The 15,157-nt window shown below is 48.6% G+C and overlaps 1 protein-coding gene across 1 annotated transcript; it reads right to left on the bottom strand.

The window, feature by feature from the left end:
• Nucleotides 1-8,913: 8,913 nt before the first annotated feature.
• Nucleotides 8,914-14,194, bottom strand: DNASE1L3 (deoxyribonuclease I-like 3). Its single transcript, XM_009073368.1, has 8 exons — nt 14,042-14,194; nt 12,537-12,625; nt 11,830-11,922; nt 11,422-11,534; nt 10,789-10,901; nt 10,271-10,428; nt 9,283-9,379; nt 8,914-9,042 (listed from the first exon to the last, which is right to left on the bottom strand). The coding sequence occupies exons 1-8, from the start codon at nt 14,171-14,173 to the stop codon at nt 8,914-8,916; spliced, it is 924 nt and encodes a 307-aa protein (XP_009071616.1). The 5' UTR covers nt 14,174-14,194.
• Nucleotides 14,195-15,157: the final 963 nt, after the last annotated feature.

The following is a 15,157-nucleotide window of genomic DNA, read 5'->3' as shown; positions in this document are numbered from 1 at the left end:
AAACCTGAGGTGCAGTGGCTGCCAAGGACTTTCCTGCCCCAGGTTTATCAGATTATTTCTTTTTTATAGTTAACTGTGTTTCATTAGCCTTGTGCTATGTCAGCGTGAAGCCCCTATTTAATGTTTTTAAACAAAACAAAACAGCCTGGATACAGCTGTTGGGGTGAGTAAACCTTGAATGTGTCTCACCTATGTAACTCCAATGTCCCAGTCCCCCTGCCTTTGTCTGGCCTTCTCTTGCCTGTTACTGCTTGTCTTGGTTTAATGATGCTGACTGAAACTCATGGGAGTTGTCTGTGGAGCTGGTGGACCCTGGTTGTTCCTGTGGCTGAGGTAACCTTCAGCAAAAGCTGAGCTCTGCTCCAGGTGACCAACTCTGCCTTGCCTGGGCACTGACAGCTGCAGGGTGGCCACAAAAATGGCCTTGCTATGGACAACAAGCACCTGGTAGCATTGATGACTAGAGCTTTTGGTGCAACTTGGCTGTGTTGATCTTTGGCAATGACATTTGGCTATCTCCAGCAGCTCTGGCAGCTGACTGACTTTGTGTTGGGCACAGAGCAATGCTTTGGGGTGCATCTCTGCTATTGGAAGGTTTCCTTGTGCAGTGTCCACCTTAGCAGACAGCTGTGGGGCTGGGGTGTCGGTGTAGTGGGTTAGTGGAGTGCCAGTGCCTCCTGCTGAGTACCCTTGCAATGGTACGAGATACACTGTCCTAGACAGAGGACTGGCACCAGTTTTTTGTCTTTAGCTCTGTTTTTCCGCCAATTTGATTGAACTGAAGTTGGTTTTCTTTGTTTATAATCTCTCTCCTTGGTGTGGGGATTTGCAGTAGGATTTGGCCACTTTGTACCTGTGAGATCCACTGAGAACTCATCCATGCCCCTTCAACGGGCCCAAACTGTCCTGTGGGCACTGCTAGATCTGGCAGTGCTCCTAGTAGCCAGCTGGACCCCTGCCTGCTGGTGGGCATTGACCCAGGGCAGGCCCTAGGTCAGGGCACTGCCACAAAAGGAAGCATGCTGGGACCTGCTGCACCTCTGGGAGGTTCATGGGATATTTTGGTGGGTGGTGCAAGGTAAGTCCCTGCAGCAGAACAGTTACCACGGGTAACTCTCCAGAGAATTCCATTCCCCTGCCTGGAATTGGTGGGGTTTGATGCCAGAAACAGTTGTACATCTCAGTGGGCAAAGAGAAGGGGTCTTTAGAGATGATGTCCTGGAGCTGCTTACAAGCTGTGTACTCAGCCTGTCCTTCACTCCCTGCTGCTCCAGTCTGCCCTGTATCCGTCCCTATCCCTGTGCTGTGCATGTTCCTGCCGTACCCTGGAGTATCACCTACGTTTGTTGCCCACTGGCCTTCTTTGGTTTGGGGAGCTGTTGGAGTTCCCCCTTCAGACCTCTCTGGGTGTCCCTGGCCTTGTCTCTGTGTTTCTGATGACCATCTCTGCAGCCAGCATGGCAAGTGTCTTGTGTACTGGGACACTGCTCAAAACAGAATTGCATTTCATCTCGCGCAGCTGTATTACCAAAATGCAGTCGGGAGAGCATCCATCACCCTGATCAACACCCTGGAGGCTTCTCCACACACACATGGAGTGTGCTCCAACCTGCTGCACTGCTCACACAGGAGTATGAATGTCTGTTGTGTTACTGTGCCCAACACAATAGCTGTGAGAGGTCTCGTTAGCTGGAGGAGGCTGCTTGGGATGGGTCTGCAGTATAAAAATCCCAGGGCCTTGCTCAGTTTAATAGGCTAATCATGTCCCCTAGGATGTGGGGGTGACCAGCAGGGCTGGCTGCAGGGTGCACACCAGAGTGGGGCTGGCAGCACCTCTGTGCCCTTTCCTGCATCAGTGTGAGTACCTATAATAAATGCAATATAGCTATTTCAATTATCTAAGTATTTACTATCGCTTCAATTATTTTTAGTGATTTAAAATATTAGTGATTTAATAATTCAAATTATTTAATCTTTAAATTATTCCAAATTAATCCTTGAAGTATTTTATGTGTATATATAAAGGTAATCTAGTATACTTCTTTCTTTTTGGCAACATTACTGTAGTAGTCTGTCTCCAGGCCTGGGACTATGCAGAGCACTTTGTGTGTCCAAGATGGATCTTTCTTCACCCCCAAAAAAGCCCTGAGCTGCTCTGGTGTCTATCAGGCATATTAGCAATGTGAGTGCTGTGCCTGTTGCTTAGCAGGGCTCTGGGTTTGGTCAGATTATGCAAACCCTGTAATTAGTTTTCCCTCTAATTGTCTGTGGAAAGTGAGACTGTGAAGTTTCCAATCCAGAGCCTGCTTTTTTCTCACTTTTAACTTCTACATGTACTTGTTTCAAGCTGATTTGGTTTGTTTTTTCAAGTTATTTCTTTACCCCACATTGAAATGTACTTGCAGAGTGCAGACAATGCACCTTTCTTACCTAAAGAAAAAAGGGAACAAACTATGGATAAATCACATTTAAAAGCCTGTCCAAGGTGGTTACACATAAGCAGACATCACTTGACAGAAACTGGGATGGAGTTGCATGAAACTTAGTTCAGGGAATGGCACAATACTTTTTTACACAGTGCTTTTTATTTGTCTCTTTCCAAACCATTTGTTATTACAACAACTAGCTCTGCTGTGCTCTCCCAAGGGCCAAGTGAAACTGGTTGCCCAGTTTGGCCTCTGCCAAGTCAGGGACAGCTCTGGACCCACTGGCACATAGGGGACAGGCTCTTGCAAAGCTGCTGCAGCATCCCCAGGTGTTTCTGCTGTGCTCTGTGCCAGCTGGCTTGGAGGGTCTTCTTTATCTTATTCTTTTTCTTATTTTTCACATCTACTGTCCACAACCAGAGTAGAAGAAAGGAGTGTTTGGAAATTTGCTGCCAGCTGTGGCAGTGCAGGACACGCACCAGAACACCCAGCCCTGTTGTGTTGCTGAGGGCTGGAAGCAAACCCACCTGGTACCTGAACCTTTCAGCATCAAATTCCCAAAATCCTGTAAGCAAATGTCTATTTTTAAAAGTAATTCCCCCCCGTGTTACCGTAGCTATATTATATACCAATAATACTACATTATATACTGATATATTCTATATGCTAGTAAGATATTCCCACCCTCATCCCACCATGAGATGCCAAATCTTCATAGCTCCAACCATGCTGGAAAAGGAGCAGGGAGGGCTACAGCAATATTTTCCTCCACAGCCTCCAGTAATGGTTAATATTCTCAGGTCCCTTTTGCAGTAGGTTATCAAAACACCCTCGCTGCCAGGCCCCTCTCTTGTGCTGGGCTGTTTCCCCAGAGCCTCCTGGGAAAATGCTTTTAAACGGCTTTTCAGCATTTCTCAGACTTTCAGAGTTAATTTTTGTAGTTGTGAATTTATATTGCACACTTAGAAAAAAAACAACCACTGTCACTACATCAGGCTGGATTTATAGCTCCTGTCACTATTAATTTGACTGAGACTTAAAGCACATTCTTTATATAACAAGGAAGAAAGGCAGTATATATGATTTTAAAAAAAATTAATAGGCAAAATATGATTTAACAGGACCCAGAGGTATGTTTGACAGCTCTTTCCTGTGCTGAGCTGCCTTTCTGCAGGACCTTGGTACTGCAAATATTTACATCCCTGCTGAGCTGGAAGCCTGTGAGTCCTTCGGGCCCCGTGGAGGAGTTGGCCTTGCCAGGGGCATATTTCTTTCTGACAGTGATGTCCAGTTCGGGTGTTTTGTTTTGGGGGGGGGGGTGGATTTTGCATCTGGCTTCCCCAAAAATGGCTGGGGTCAGGCCCTCCTCCCAGCGGGGAGGCACGGAAAGCAGTCACGTCTCAATGCCAGGGTTTGCAGGGCTTTTCAGGGAAGGTTTCTGGTTACTTTGCCAATATGGAAATTAATTCCTATAAATCTGTCTCCTGTCTAACAGAAAATTGCTCCTGCAAACACTGACAGCTGAGACACTGTATTTAAAATGACGCACAAAGTATTTAACCTTGTTTTTTGCACTGGCTAGAAAACCAGTCTGCAGAGAAAGGGCACTTGTGGTTTTATACTGGGTGAGAGTGCAGAGGTTGTGTCCCTGAACCCTTGGAATGCTGGAGGGGAATATGGGCTAAACCCAGCTCAGGGAGAGGTTTAGGCTGGATATGAGGAAAAGGTTCTTCACCCAGAGTGTCGTTGGGTACTGGAACAGCTCCCCAGGGAAGTGGTCACAGTCCCAAGCCTGGCAGAGTTCACAAACCCTTTGGACAACGCTCTCAGGCACATGGTGTGATTTTTGGGGGTGTCCTGTGCAGGGCCAGGAGTTGGACTTCAGTGATTCCTGTGGGTCTCTTCCAACTCAGGATATTCTATGATTCTATGGTTGCAGAAAGATCCCCTGGTCCAAACTGCCATTTCCCCCCCAACACTGGAGAAGGAGTATATGGTATCTGCAGCAGGGAGGGAATGGTGGTGCTGGTGCCAGGACAGCCTCATATCTTCCCCAAAATGAAGCACAAACTATCAGAGACTAGTTTGGTCCTGCCTGCCCAGCCCTTTGAGGTGTCTTTCAGTGACTGTGCTTCTGCCCTGATGCTCCTGGTGTGGGTATGACAGGGACTCCAAGGAGTCCCTGGGGCAGATGTGCCCTGTAACCTTCCAGCACCAGGTCTTGGGAGCTGCTGCCTGTGAGCAGTGTCGCCTAGTGAAGGTTGTCACAGTGTTTCCCAGATAAATAACTTTGGGCAATGAATAACCAGGCCTAAAGCCAACAAAGTGCTCCCTTTTGGTTGCAAAACTCCTTTACAGACACAGTGGGCCCAGGGACTCCTTGAGCTCAGCCACGGGCTCTCTGCAGTGAATGAAAGGTCTGTGTGGAGACACCTGGGGGACGCAGATCCATGAGCTCCCAGCTAAGGGTGAAATCCCATTTCCTTGCTGTGCCTGGGTTTGCTGGTTGTGCTGAGGGGTCTGGGTGTGAATGACACAGGAACCCCCAGACAGGGACTTAGAGTGATGCCACCAGAGGGGGCCCTAATAATAGCTAATGCGTGCGTGGCTCCACCTGGCAGGGGCTAGGAGCCTGCGCAAGGAAAAACCACGTTATTCTGGGCAAGGGTCTGATGGAGGTTTGCAAATGCTTTTAATGACCCATAGGTGGAGGGCAAAAAAGTAATTTTCCTCATTTTTTTCCCTTTTGAATAAAGGCGGGAGAAAAATGACTGCTGTCCTCATCTCCTGCTCTCCATCTCCCAGGCTCCCCAAGGATCACTGAGCTCTGTGCTACCAGGAGATTGAAAGAAGCTCCCTGTGGGTGCCACATGAACAATGCCTAGGGACCCCTCACCTCTGTGTGTATTCATGCACAGTTAGACTTTCAGGAAAGCAAAATAAATGTAGATGTAAACCCAAATAAGAGAGGCTGTGCTGTGCATTGCTGTTGCTGTGCCAAAGGGCTTAAGAACTGAGGACACTTGCCATGATGCAAAGATGGGACAGTCCCTGGTCCAGCTGACCCCTATCCTTCTGTCCAGTTCATTACACAGCACATCCCAGCATGTTTACTTGATGGTGGTTTAGACACGATATTTTTATGTTCCCTAATGCTGCATATTCAATCACAGTGCATGCTTCAGCAGTCTGTGCTGGGGCATGTACAGACCCCCAAATGAACAAGCCACGTGGGTCCCTGCAGGGCTCTGTACCAGGTCTTCTGTGTCCTCATTGCTGCCAGTGCCTCAAAGGAGGAAAAAGGAGGTAGGCAGAACTTTGCCCAGGACCAAAGGGTCTCTTGCCCTGTGGCTCAGGCAGAGGGGTGTTGGGTCCCTCTCTGTGGGTTAGTAGGGAGCAGTGCCAAGGCCAGGAAGAGGACACAAGCTCTTTTCAGGTGAAGGTGCAGATGGACAAACCTAGCCAGGAGAGATGATGATGGCTGTAGGGAAGTGACAGTCCTGCTGCTGTGGGTTCCTGGGAATTTCCTGGCCAAGGGACTCACACTCCCAGGGCAGTAAAACACATCCTTGTGTGGGTTTCTGCAGGGTGAGGGGCAGCCCAGTCTCCATCCCAGGAGCAGGGCAGCAGGGACCTCCCGTGGGCTGGGGAGGGGTCTCTCTGTGGAGTGACATAGATCTTGGGTCTGTGGGAAGAGAGGATTCCTCCAGCACCATGTGTTGAAGAAAGGATTACCAGGAACCCAAACCTGAGGGATCAGGGGCTCTTAGCACTTTTTGTTCAGCTGAACCCTGTCAGCTCTGTGATCTTGCCTGGCCAGGGCTGCTGGGGAGGAAGGAGAGTTTTCAGCTTCTGAAGAGCCTCTTTGTTTCTCTCCCAGCCATGATCTGAGACCTGGCTTGCATGAGACAAAGGCTCTCCAGGCATTTTGGATTCCCAGTGTAAAACTTCTGTTTGATCATAAATAAAGCTCAAGAAGCCTCATTCATCAAAAAGAGAAACTTTGTTCTGGCTGCAGAATATATCAAGGCTCCTGCAGGCTGGAACAACTTGAAAACCCCTTTGCAATTGGGACAGCTGGGCAATGATCCCTAGCGGGGAAAAACAGAGATGACATGATACATTAAACATTGTAGGATTTAATTATAATATTGTCTAATGAATGTATGGAATAAACAAGGGATTATCTCTAGAGACTGCCTGTGCTGACGGTAGGAGCTTTGGACACCTCCCAGCCCCTATCAAACATTCCAATCTGGGCACAGATGCTGCATCTTTGCTGTGAATCTCACAAAACTGTGTCCCAGCTTTCCACGGAGGAGCATAATTTTGCCTTAAGATGTCTCTCTGTTGGTCAAATGCTCAGCATCTCTGCAATTTCGGCTTGTCATGATCTAACCCCAGCCAACCCCTCAGCCCTACACAGCTGCTCAATCACTCCCTCCTGGTGGGATGGGGGAGAGAATCAGAAGGGTAAACATGAGAAAACTTGTGGGTTGATACAAACACAGTTTACCAAGCAAAGCAAAACGAGGCATTCATTCACCACTTCCCATGGACAGGCAGGTGCTCAGCCCTCCCCAGGAAAGCAGGGCTCCATCACATGTAATGGTTACTGGGGAAGACAAACACCATTACTCTGACAGTCCTCTTGTTCCTTCTTCTTCCCCAGGCTTTGTGTGCTGAGCATGATGCCACACGGTATGGGATGGCCCAGTGGGGTCAGCTGTCCTGGCTGTGTCCTCTCCCAAATCCTTGTGCACCCCCAGCCAACTCGCTAGTGGGATGGGGTAAGAGGCAGAAAATGCCTTGGGTCTGTACAAGCCCTGCTCAGCAGTAACAGAAACATCCCTGTGTTATCAACATGGTTTTCAGCACAAATCCAAAACACAACTCCATACAACTACTGTGATGAAAATTCATTCTGTCCCAGTCAAACCAGCACACAGCTCCAGACCGACAGCCACTGACATCACTCCCGAGGCTGCTCTCTGCTACATCTCTTATCTTCAAATCCTGGGTAAAGGACTATATTCAATATCATAAACAAGGAAAACTATTTGCTGTGAAACGTAGTCGTAATTGCATATTTTTCATGACTGAATATGTCCATTATTGCTTTTCTGGAGTGTGATTTATTCCTTTGTGCACTGCATGAGGCCAGAACTCAGACTGATTTCAACCTTGACATGAGCTATCACTTCTGTCAGCCAAACAGTGGCATCTCTAAAAAAATCCCAATGTAAATATTTGTTCTAAATCAGGCTCTTTCCTTTGCCTTGACTGCAGGATAACCGAGGGAGCTTATGAAGTGCTGTATCATTTCAAGTTTAATTGCTACTGAAAGTTGGAGGATTTGTTGTCTGCACACACACCCCTGGGATAATTATCTCTTGATTTAGTTTCTTTCCTCAAATTCTTTCTCCCTGAACAGTGAGTTTCACAAAGGCCAAACTTTTTCTCCCCCCAAAGCCTCTCTCACTCTCCTGCCCTCCCTGCCCCTTCAGCAGGCAACCCAGGGCACATTGATGAAAGGAGAGGGATATTTGCCTCTACTAACAGTTGGATTATTCCCACTTCTCAGATGCCATCTGTGTGACAGGGGTTGGTTTGCACTAAATACAGCCTGTGGGCTGAGCTGGGAAAACAGATTGCTGCACCACTACGTTAAATAATCATCATTAAATTCTGGTTCATTGGAGGACTTTGGGCTGCCATGAAGAGGGTTTTTTTGCAGAGGGGGATGCAGTTCACGTCCACGTCAGGATGCTGAAATAAGATTTTAATGTGAATTTTATGACACTCTGTTGGCAGTGGTGTCGCCTGGAATGCACAAGACTTCTCACCTGAAGTTTGCTTGGCAGGCAGGGGTGAGAACCACCAGCTTCCTGCTGCTCCAGGCTGAGGTAGTGCAGAAAAAGCTCTCATTGCCAGTCCCTCTGTCTTTTCTCTCTACTTCGCTCAAGCCCTAGATGCTGTGAGCAGTTTCAAAGCTCCACTGAGAAATACTCTAAATTCAGCAACGTTCTACATTGCAAACTACCAGGCACAGCCCCGTGTCCTGCTGGTTGCAGCTCTGAAGGATGCACACATGAACACACACACATGATTCAGAAAGGTCCTTTTAATCCTTCCACCCCCACAGAGGAATGGCAGAGCTCCAGAGCCCACAGGAATGTGTGGAGATCCCTACCCTTCAAGGTGTTAGAGGTAAACCACACACAAATACTTTACCCTTGCAGTAGCTCTTTGCATTTATGACAGGTACAGGAAGGATAGTATGCTGCTTCTAGCTGATTTACTTTTGCATACAATGAAGAAAATAACCTGAAGGTTTAAGCTGCCTTCTCACCCGAAATATTGGAACTTTAGCAAAATATTTGTTGCGGGTTTTTTTCTCCGCTAAATATTGCACTTGCTGTGAATGTATCGACACCATCTGTTGGCATCTGTGCATTTCCACACCATGCAAGAGGACTCGGCACGCTCATGATCTTGATTGACGGCTCTTTCTTGGTCTCCTCTTCCTTGAAAACTTTGATCTCAGCCAGTTGAAGAAGCCACCCTTGGCTTTTAGCTCAAATTCTACCGGGAAGTGGTCGCTCACCCCCAGCGCCTGCAAGACAGGGGCACAGGGTTGGGAGCTGGATGTCCACACTATCTCCAAGCTCTGCCCCAGGTGAGAAGTGGATTTGCAGTAGTGGATGTGAGGAGGTGCAATGCAAACATTGCATGACTTTAGGAGGATGCAATGGTTTTATGGCCAAGACCGTGTTCAGAACTGCCTGGACACCACTGGCTTTGTGCTCCCGTGTTAGCCCTTGCCCTGCTGTTGCGGAGGCAGTGCTGTTCCTACCTGTTCCTCAGTCATCTGAAAGTTCTCCTGGAAATCAAAGATATTGGCAGAGTGTGGCACAATGGCATGGATGAGCTTCTGTCCAGTGACTACAATCCTGCAAGGAGCAAGGGAATGAGGTGCTGTTATGGGGTGCCTGACCAGCAGCAACCACTCTGCACCAAGCTGGTAGCCAGAGAGGTGGCCCAGATGGAGTCACAGCTCTGTATGGTTTGTCCTTACCCATGGGACACCAGTTCCTGCCTTCTGCTGAGTTTGGCTGATTGCTTTCCTTGGCAGTGAGGCACTTGGATATCTTGGTGTGCCCTGGCCTTGGAAGCGAAAGTTAAATGATTTCTACCTAAACACACCCTACAGTGCTGCAAAGTTCGAAGCTGTGTTTCTGATACAAAAATCAGAGAACACCAATGACTGGAGTCTCAGGCAAGGTCTGCTTTGATGCAGAAGCTTGTTCTGCCAGCTGTGTAAGCCTTCACTTGCTCTGGGCTCTAACAGCTGGTGTATATCTTGTCCCTGCTGAGAGAACTGCAGTGGCAGCAGGAGTCACCACATGCCCAGGGGAAGGTGAGGCATCCCCGCCCTGAGCAGAACCTGGCTTTAGATTTGTCATTCCAAGTCACAAATGCAAGAGCAAAAGCCATGGTGCAAAGCTGGCATGGAGAAGGCATCAGCACTTTCCAGACACAGGTGTCTGCAGGGCTCCCTGCAGATGAGAAATGCTGCTGAATGGCCTGTCATCTCTCCCCACCTGAGACACAGCAACTGCTGATTCGTGAACGAAATCTTGCCCATTCTGCAAAGCTGCTCACCAAGAGGTCTGCAAAGTGGGCTTTGTGCTCCTGATTAGAAGCAATCAGATCACATTTCCCCTGGACACTGTTTTACCTTTTATGGCCTCATACCCATTTGCTTTCTCTGATGGTCACTGGCACATTTTGATATAGCTTTTCTTTCAGAAAGTCAAGTGGTTTGACAGTGAGCCCTTTACCTGTCATATGGGCAGCTTGTGCTTCTCTTCACTGTTGTGTCATTTTTGTCACCAATTAGCCAGACGAATTCAGAGTAAGTCCTCAGCCGGATGTTCTTCCACTGCTTTTGGGGAACATAGCTACATCCAGCATTGAAGTCTCCCATGAAGATGAAGTTCTGGAAGGTAAGAGGGTTTTCAAAAGTAATCATGAGGATGGCTCTTCAAAAGAAAACCAGTGAGGACTCTTAGGGCCCATGGATGCTCCTAGTAGCTATTACAGCTCAAATAGCAGCTGTTCACCTAGTGCAGTGGGACTTCTTTCTGCTGGGCACACGAGGACACGCTGATAAAAGTTTTATTGGGAGATCAAGTTTACTAACTAAAACGTGGAGAACCCAATGAAAACACACCAGAGAGATACTCAAAACCTGGGGCTTGTTATCATTGGGTTTAAGGTTATCAGCTGTGAATAGTGAATAATGTGCCAGGTTACTGAGTACTAAAACCCTGTTAGTAACATAGATGTGGCAACCAACCTCAGTTTTCCAGCGCTGTTTGACATCTAAATACACATCATAGAGCTCATCAATCTCCCGCACTGCTGTGTCTGGTGTGGTGTGCAGAGGGATTATAGCAAACTCATTGACAGCTTAAAAACAAGGCAGAAGAACAGGAAAAAACATAATGGTTAAACAGATATTGAGTCACAAAGAAACAGATACTAACTTGGCAGCAAAGAGGGTTTTCTGAGAAAGAAACAGCGTCTGCTCTGGCTGTGGACCAAGGGCACTCTCTGTGTGGTTGCACAGTGCCCCCCTCCAGGCACCCAGCCGAGCCTGAGGTGCTGTGCCAGTGCAGGCAGACCCTGATCCAGCACCCATGGCAATAGCTGCTCCCATGGCTGTGCCAGCTCCATGGAGTGCATTCACCAACCCAGCCCCTGTGGCAGTGGCAGAGGCTTTCCCAGGGCTGCAGCATGCACCAGGCTCTGGGCAATGCTGGGGGTGTCGGCCCCAAAGACAAAACACTGCTCTTGGAAGGAAATGCCTCGTGTGGTCCAGTTGTGGCCCTTTGCACTTGTCCCTGCCCTCCACATCATGCTCAGGTCCAGCCATTGCTGCCTTGCTGATTCACCAGTGGGAGAACGACTTGTTTCTGAAACAGCTCACCAGTTTTGGGAGACTGGAACCAGATGGCAAAGGGCTCTCTGGAGAAGGCATCCTCATCCCCAGGCTGGGTGTCAGGGTACTGATAGGTTTCTTTCACTGATGCCAGATGCTGCCTGCAGCAGAGTGAACAGGATGGGGGATATCACACTCATGGCTTGCAGGGATATGTCTAACAGTGACTTCATGTTCTGGCCTGGACCCTGGGCCATGGTCTGGGACAGATAGAGCTGCACTGGCGGTTGTGTCTGGGATGATCCCTACACCCAGACACAGCCCACCCCACCTGCACAGCCTACACCTCTCCAGCAACCTTGGAGCAAAACCACCACCATGTCCAGCCCATGTCTACAGAGCTGTGACGCAGAGGGTGACGTGAGGGCTCACTTGTTGGCAAGAGGGCTCACTTACCTGTAGATGAAGACATACTGCTCCTTGTAGCTCTTCCTTCCCAGTCTCTCACTGGCCACGCACCTGTATTCCTCCTTCAGCCCCTTCTGCTGACTGGAAGGAAAGTGATGTTCTCGAGCTTATTTCTGCACTCACAAGGGACAGTGATAGAGAAAATTTTGTCTGTGCCCAAGGATGTGGGATCTTGCTTGCCTGACCTCAGAGGCAGGTGGCAAAGCTACTAAGCCTTTCTCAGGAGCTGTGGTCTGGGCCTGTGGTCCATTTCTGACTGCTGATTGTAGCCTCTGTCACTCCTTCAGTTGGGCCTCATGTCCAGCCAGCTAAATGCTGCTGTTTCCTCTGGAGTGTCACTCCAGGCAGGCAATCCCCAACGAAAGCAATTCCCAGCCCTGCAGGCAGTCAGCTTCCCTGCTGCAGCCTGGTGCCAGCCTGGCGGGGGCAATCCCTCCCTTCTTTTTCCTTCAGGAATTAATATGTAGCAAATTGAATCTAACTTGGTTATTCTGGTTTAAAAATGTGCCATACAGCAGTCTAGAGCTGGCTTTGCTCCTGTTCCTTGGCAAGACAGAGAGAGCCTCATCCTTCCTCAACACTGGGACAGAGCCTGGCTCCTAAGCTTTCACCCTGGGAAGGTGGCACTGAGCAGAGCACAGGCTCTTGCCAAGCATCTTTCCCAACATTTGCCTGTTTCCCCATGGCCACCCTACCTGGTGAGCTTCTCCACCAGGAGAGGACAAACCCGGTTCTTGTTCTCCTTTATTTCCATCAGCAACATGATGTCACAGCAAGAAATGATCTGCAATGGGAAGGAGCAGGAGGAAGTTTTGGAGGACAAGGAAGGGGTTAGTTAGATAGAAATGGTTACTGGTGTGGGGAAGTCCTTTGTGGAAAAAATGGCACCCAGCCTGGGATTGTGGGATGGGGGCCAGCAGCTGGAGCCCTTCTGCTTTCAGAGCTGCTGCACACTCCAGCAGGAGCTGGGAGAGGGAACTTGGGAGCAGAGTGGTTTCAAATCTAGTGAAAAACTTCTGCACCTTTCCCTGAGGAGGAAGCGTAAAAGGGAAGCGACAGCAAGAGCCACTGCTGTGAACCTAATCCCACTGCGCTGCCACTGCTGGGATGCTGCCCCCAGTGCCCCCTCCACCTTCCCAGCAGGCAGCATTTACCTCTCCCACTCTGTTGCAGGCCCCTCTGAAACAGCTCTGGAGCCAAAAGGAATTCCCATCCAAAAACAGAGCCACAGCACCTCTGGGCTGCACATCTCAGAGGGACTGCAGGGCTCAGCTCCCACAGCTGGTGCTGGGATTCCCCATGGGAAAGCCCAGCTCACACACAACCCAGCGTCCTCAGGGCCATTGCTCTGCCCCCTGTTTCATCGTTCTTTAAACTTTGTGGGCAATTTTTGTCAGAAAAAGAAGCCCCTTTTTGCACCCTGAAACTTGTAGAAATAAATATATCACCCATAATTTGGTATATATGCTGACACTATAGGAAGAGAAGCCTGGAAATGCAAAGCCCAAGCAAACCCCTCTTCTCTGGCAGTTTGCAATGCAAGGATTAAAGCCCAACTTCATGACCCAATTCCTCATAAGTGTCGTTCAGCACCCACAGCCAATCCACTGATGCCAAGCACTGTGTCCTCCCCTACTGTGGCATCTTGGAGGGCACTTGCAAAATCTGCAAGTCCAAAATGTGGTTCTTTCAAAAAGCAGAGTTATCTTCAGCTGCTGCAGAGGCAGCCTGATGGTGAGGGTTTGCTTACACAAACTAGCAATTGGGCTTTTCGGATTTCTCCCAGACTCTAATATGATAGACACTCTGTGCTGTCCTGAGAATAGGTTTAATTAGGCAAGAATATTTCAGAATAATTAGCACATTAGGAAGGTAAATAATGTATCACAAAACAAAGCTCTGTGGATTCAAAGTGAACATTATTTTTTCTGTGCACTGAGGTTTTTCTCCTTTCCTAACTACATTTCCAAAGGAAACAGCAAATATTGTTTCTGTTCTATTCCCACACAGGCTAAAATAACAGCAAACACTCTATTCAACCACAGGCTGATTTTTACTGTAAGAGTACAAAATTTTTTACATTATTCACTCTTCTTGTTTTTTACTTGAAATTCAACTGTGAAAGATAAAGTGCAAGGTTTCACAGCTAAGAAAGCCTTGGAAAGCATAATGCCTGTCTCATCCAGGCAAACGAACGTACCTTTACCACGGCATCGACGACTTCGGGTCTGGCTATTTTAGTTTCTCCAAAAGACCTCACATTGAAGGAGCAGATTTTTAGGCTCAGAGATGGGTTGAAATTGAAGAGTGAAAGTAAGAAGAAGAGCAACATCTTCAGGGACTTGGACAAAATGAGTTGCTGTGAGCGTGCCTATAAATATGTGTGTGTGTTTATGCATCCGTCCCCTGCAGCTGGTTGGGAGGTCAAACTGGCCAGTCAGCTGTGTCGATCACGAACAGGAATCACCATTTCCTTGTTTCCCTTGCTTCTGTCTCCCAGCACAAAGCACCATGAAGACTTTGAACTTCTGCCTGGGGGAAAAACTGGCTCTTCTGAGCCAATCTCCTCATCCTGGCAGAGCAATTGCTCCACCAGAACCCAGCATCCCTCCCCACAGGGAGGCACACGCTGTGGGATGCTTGCCATGACTAGGCACCAGCTGGGCCCACTCTGGGCAGTGCTGGGCCAGGACCAGGCTCCTGGTGCCACCTCAGGCCAGTGGTCAAGACCAGGAGGTGGGCAGGGTGGATCATGAAACGGTCTGGGAAGGAGCAGGGGAGAAGATTTCTGGAGGGCAGCAGAAGCCCCAGTGGAAGAGGCCACAGGGCAGCCATGGGAAGATAAGTGGCTGCATCAAAAGGACTGTGGCCAGCAGGTTGAAGGAGGTGATTCTCCCCCTCTACTCTGCTCTTGTGAGACCTGAAGTACTGCATATAGTTTTGGTGTCCCCAAAATAAGAAGGACATGGGATTGTTGGAGCAAGTCCAGAGGAGGCCACAAAGCTGATAAGAGGATTGGAGCACCTCTCCTACAAAGACAGGATGAGAACGTTGGGGCTGTTCATCCTGGAGAAGAGAAGGTTGTATAGGGACCTCATAGTAACCTGCCAGTACCTGAAGGGACCTACAGGGAAGCAAGAGAGGGATTCTTTGTTAGGAACTTCAATGATAGGACAAGGACTAATGGGCATGAATTAAAAGAGAGGAAATTTAGATTAGACTAGGATGAAGTTTTTTAATGTGAGGGTGGTAAGACAATGGAACAGGTTGCCCAGGGAGGTTGTGGATACCCCAACCTTGGCAGTGTTCACAGCCA

The sequence above is a fragment of the Acanthisitta chloris genome, unplaced genomic scaffold, assembly GCF_000695815.1.
Source record: "Acanthisitta chloris isolate BGI_N310 unplaced genomic scaffold, ASM69581v1 scaffold1804, whole genome shotgun sequence".
In the NCBI taxonomy this organism is placed as follows: Eukaryota; Metazoa; Chordata; class Aves; order Passeriformes; family Acanthisittidae; genus Acanthisitta; species Acanthisitta chloris.
The sequence above is the reverse complement of the archived record's forward strand: the minus strand, read 5'-3'. Positions and strand labels throughout refer to the sequence as shown.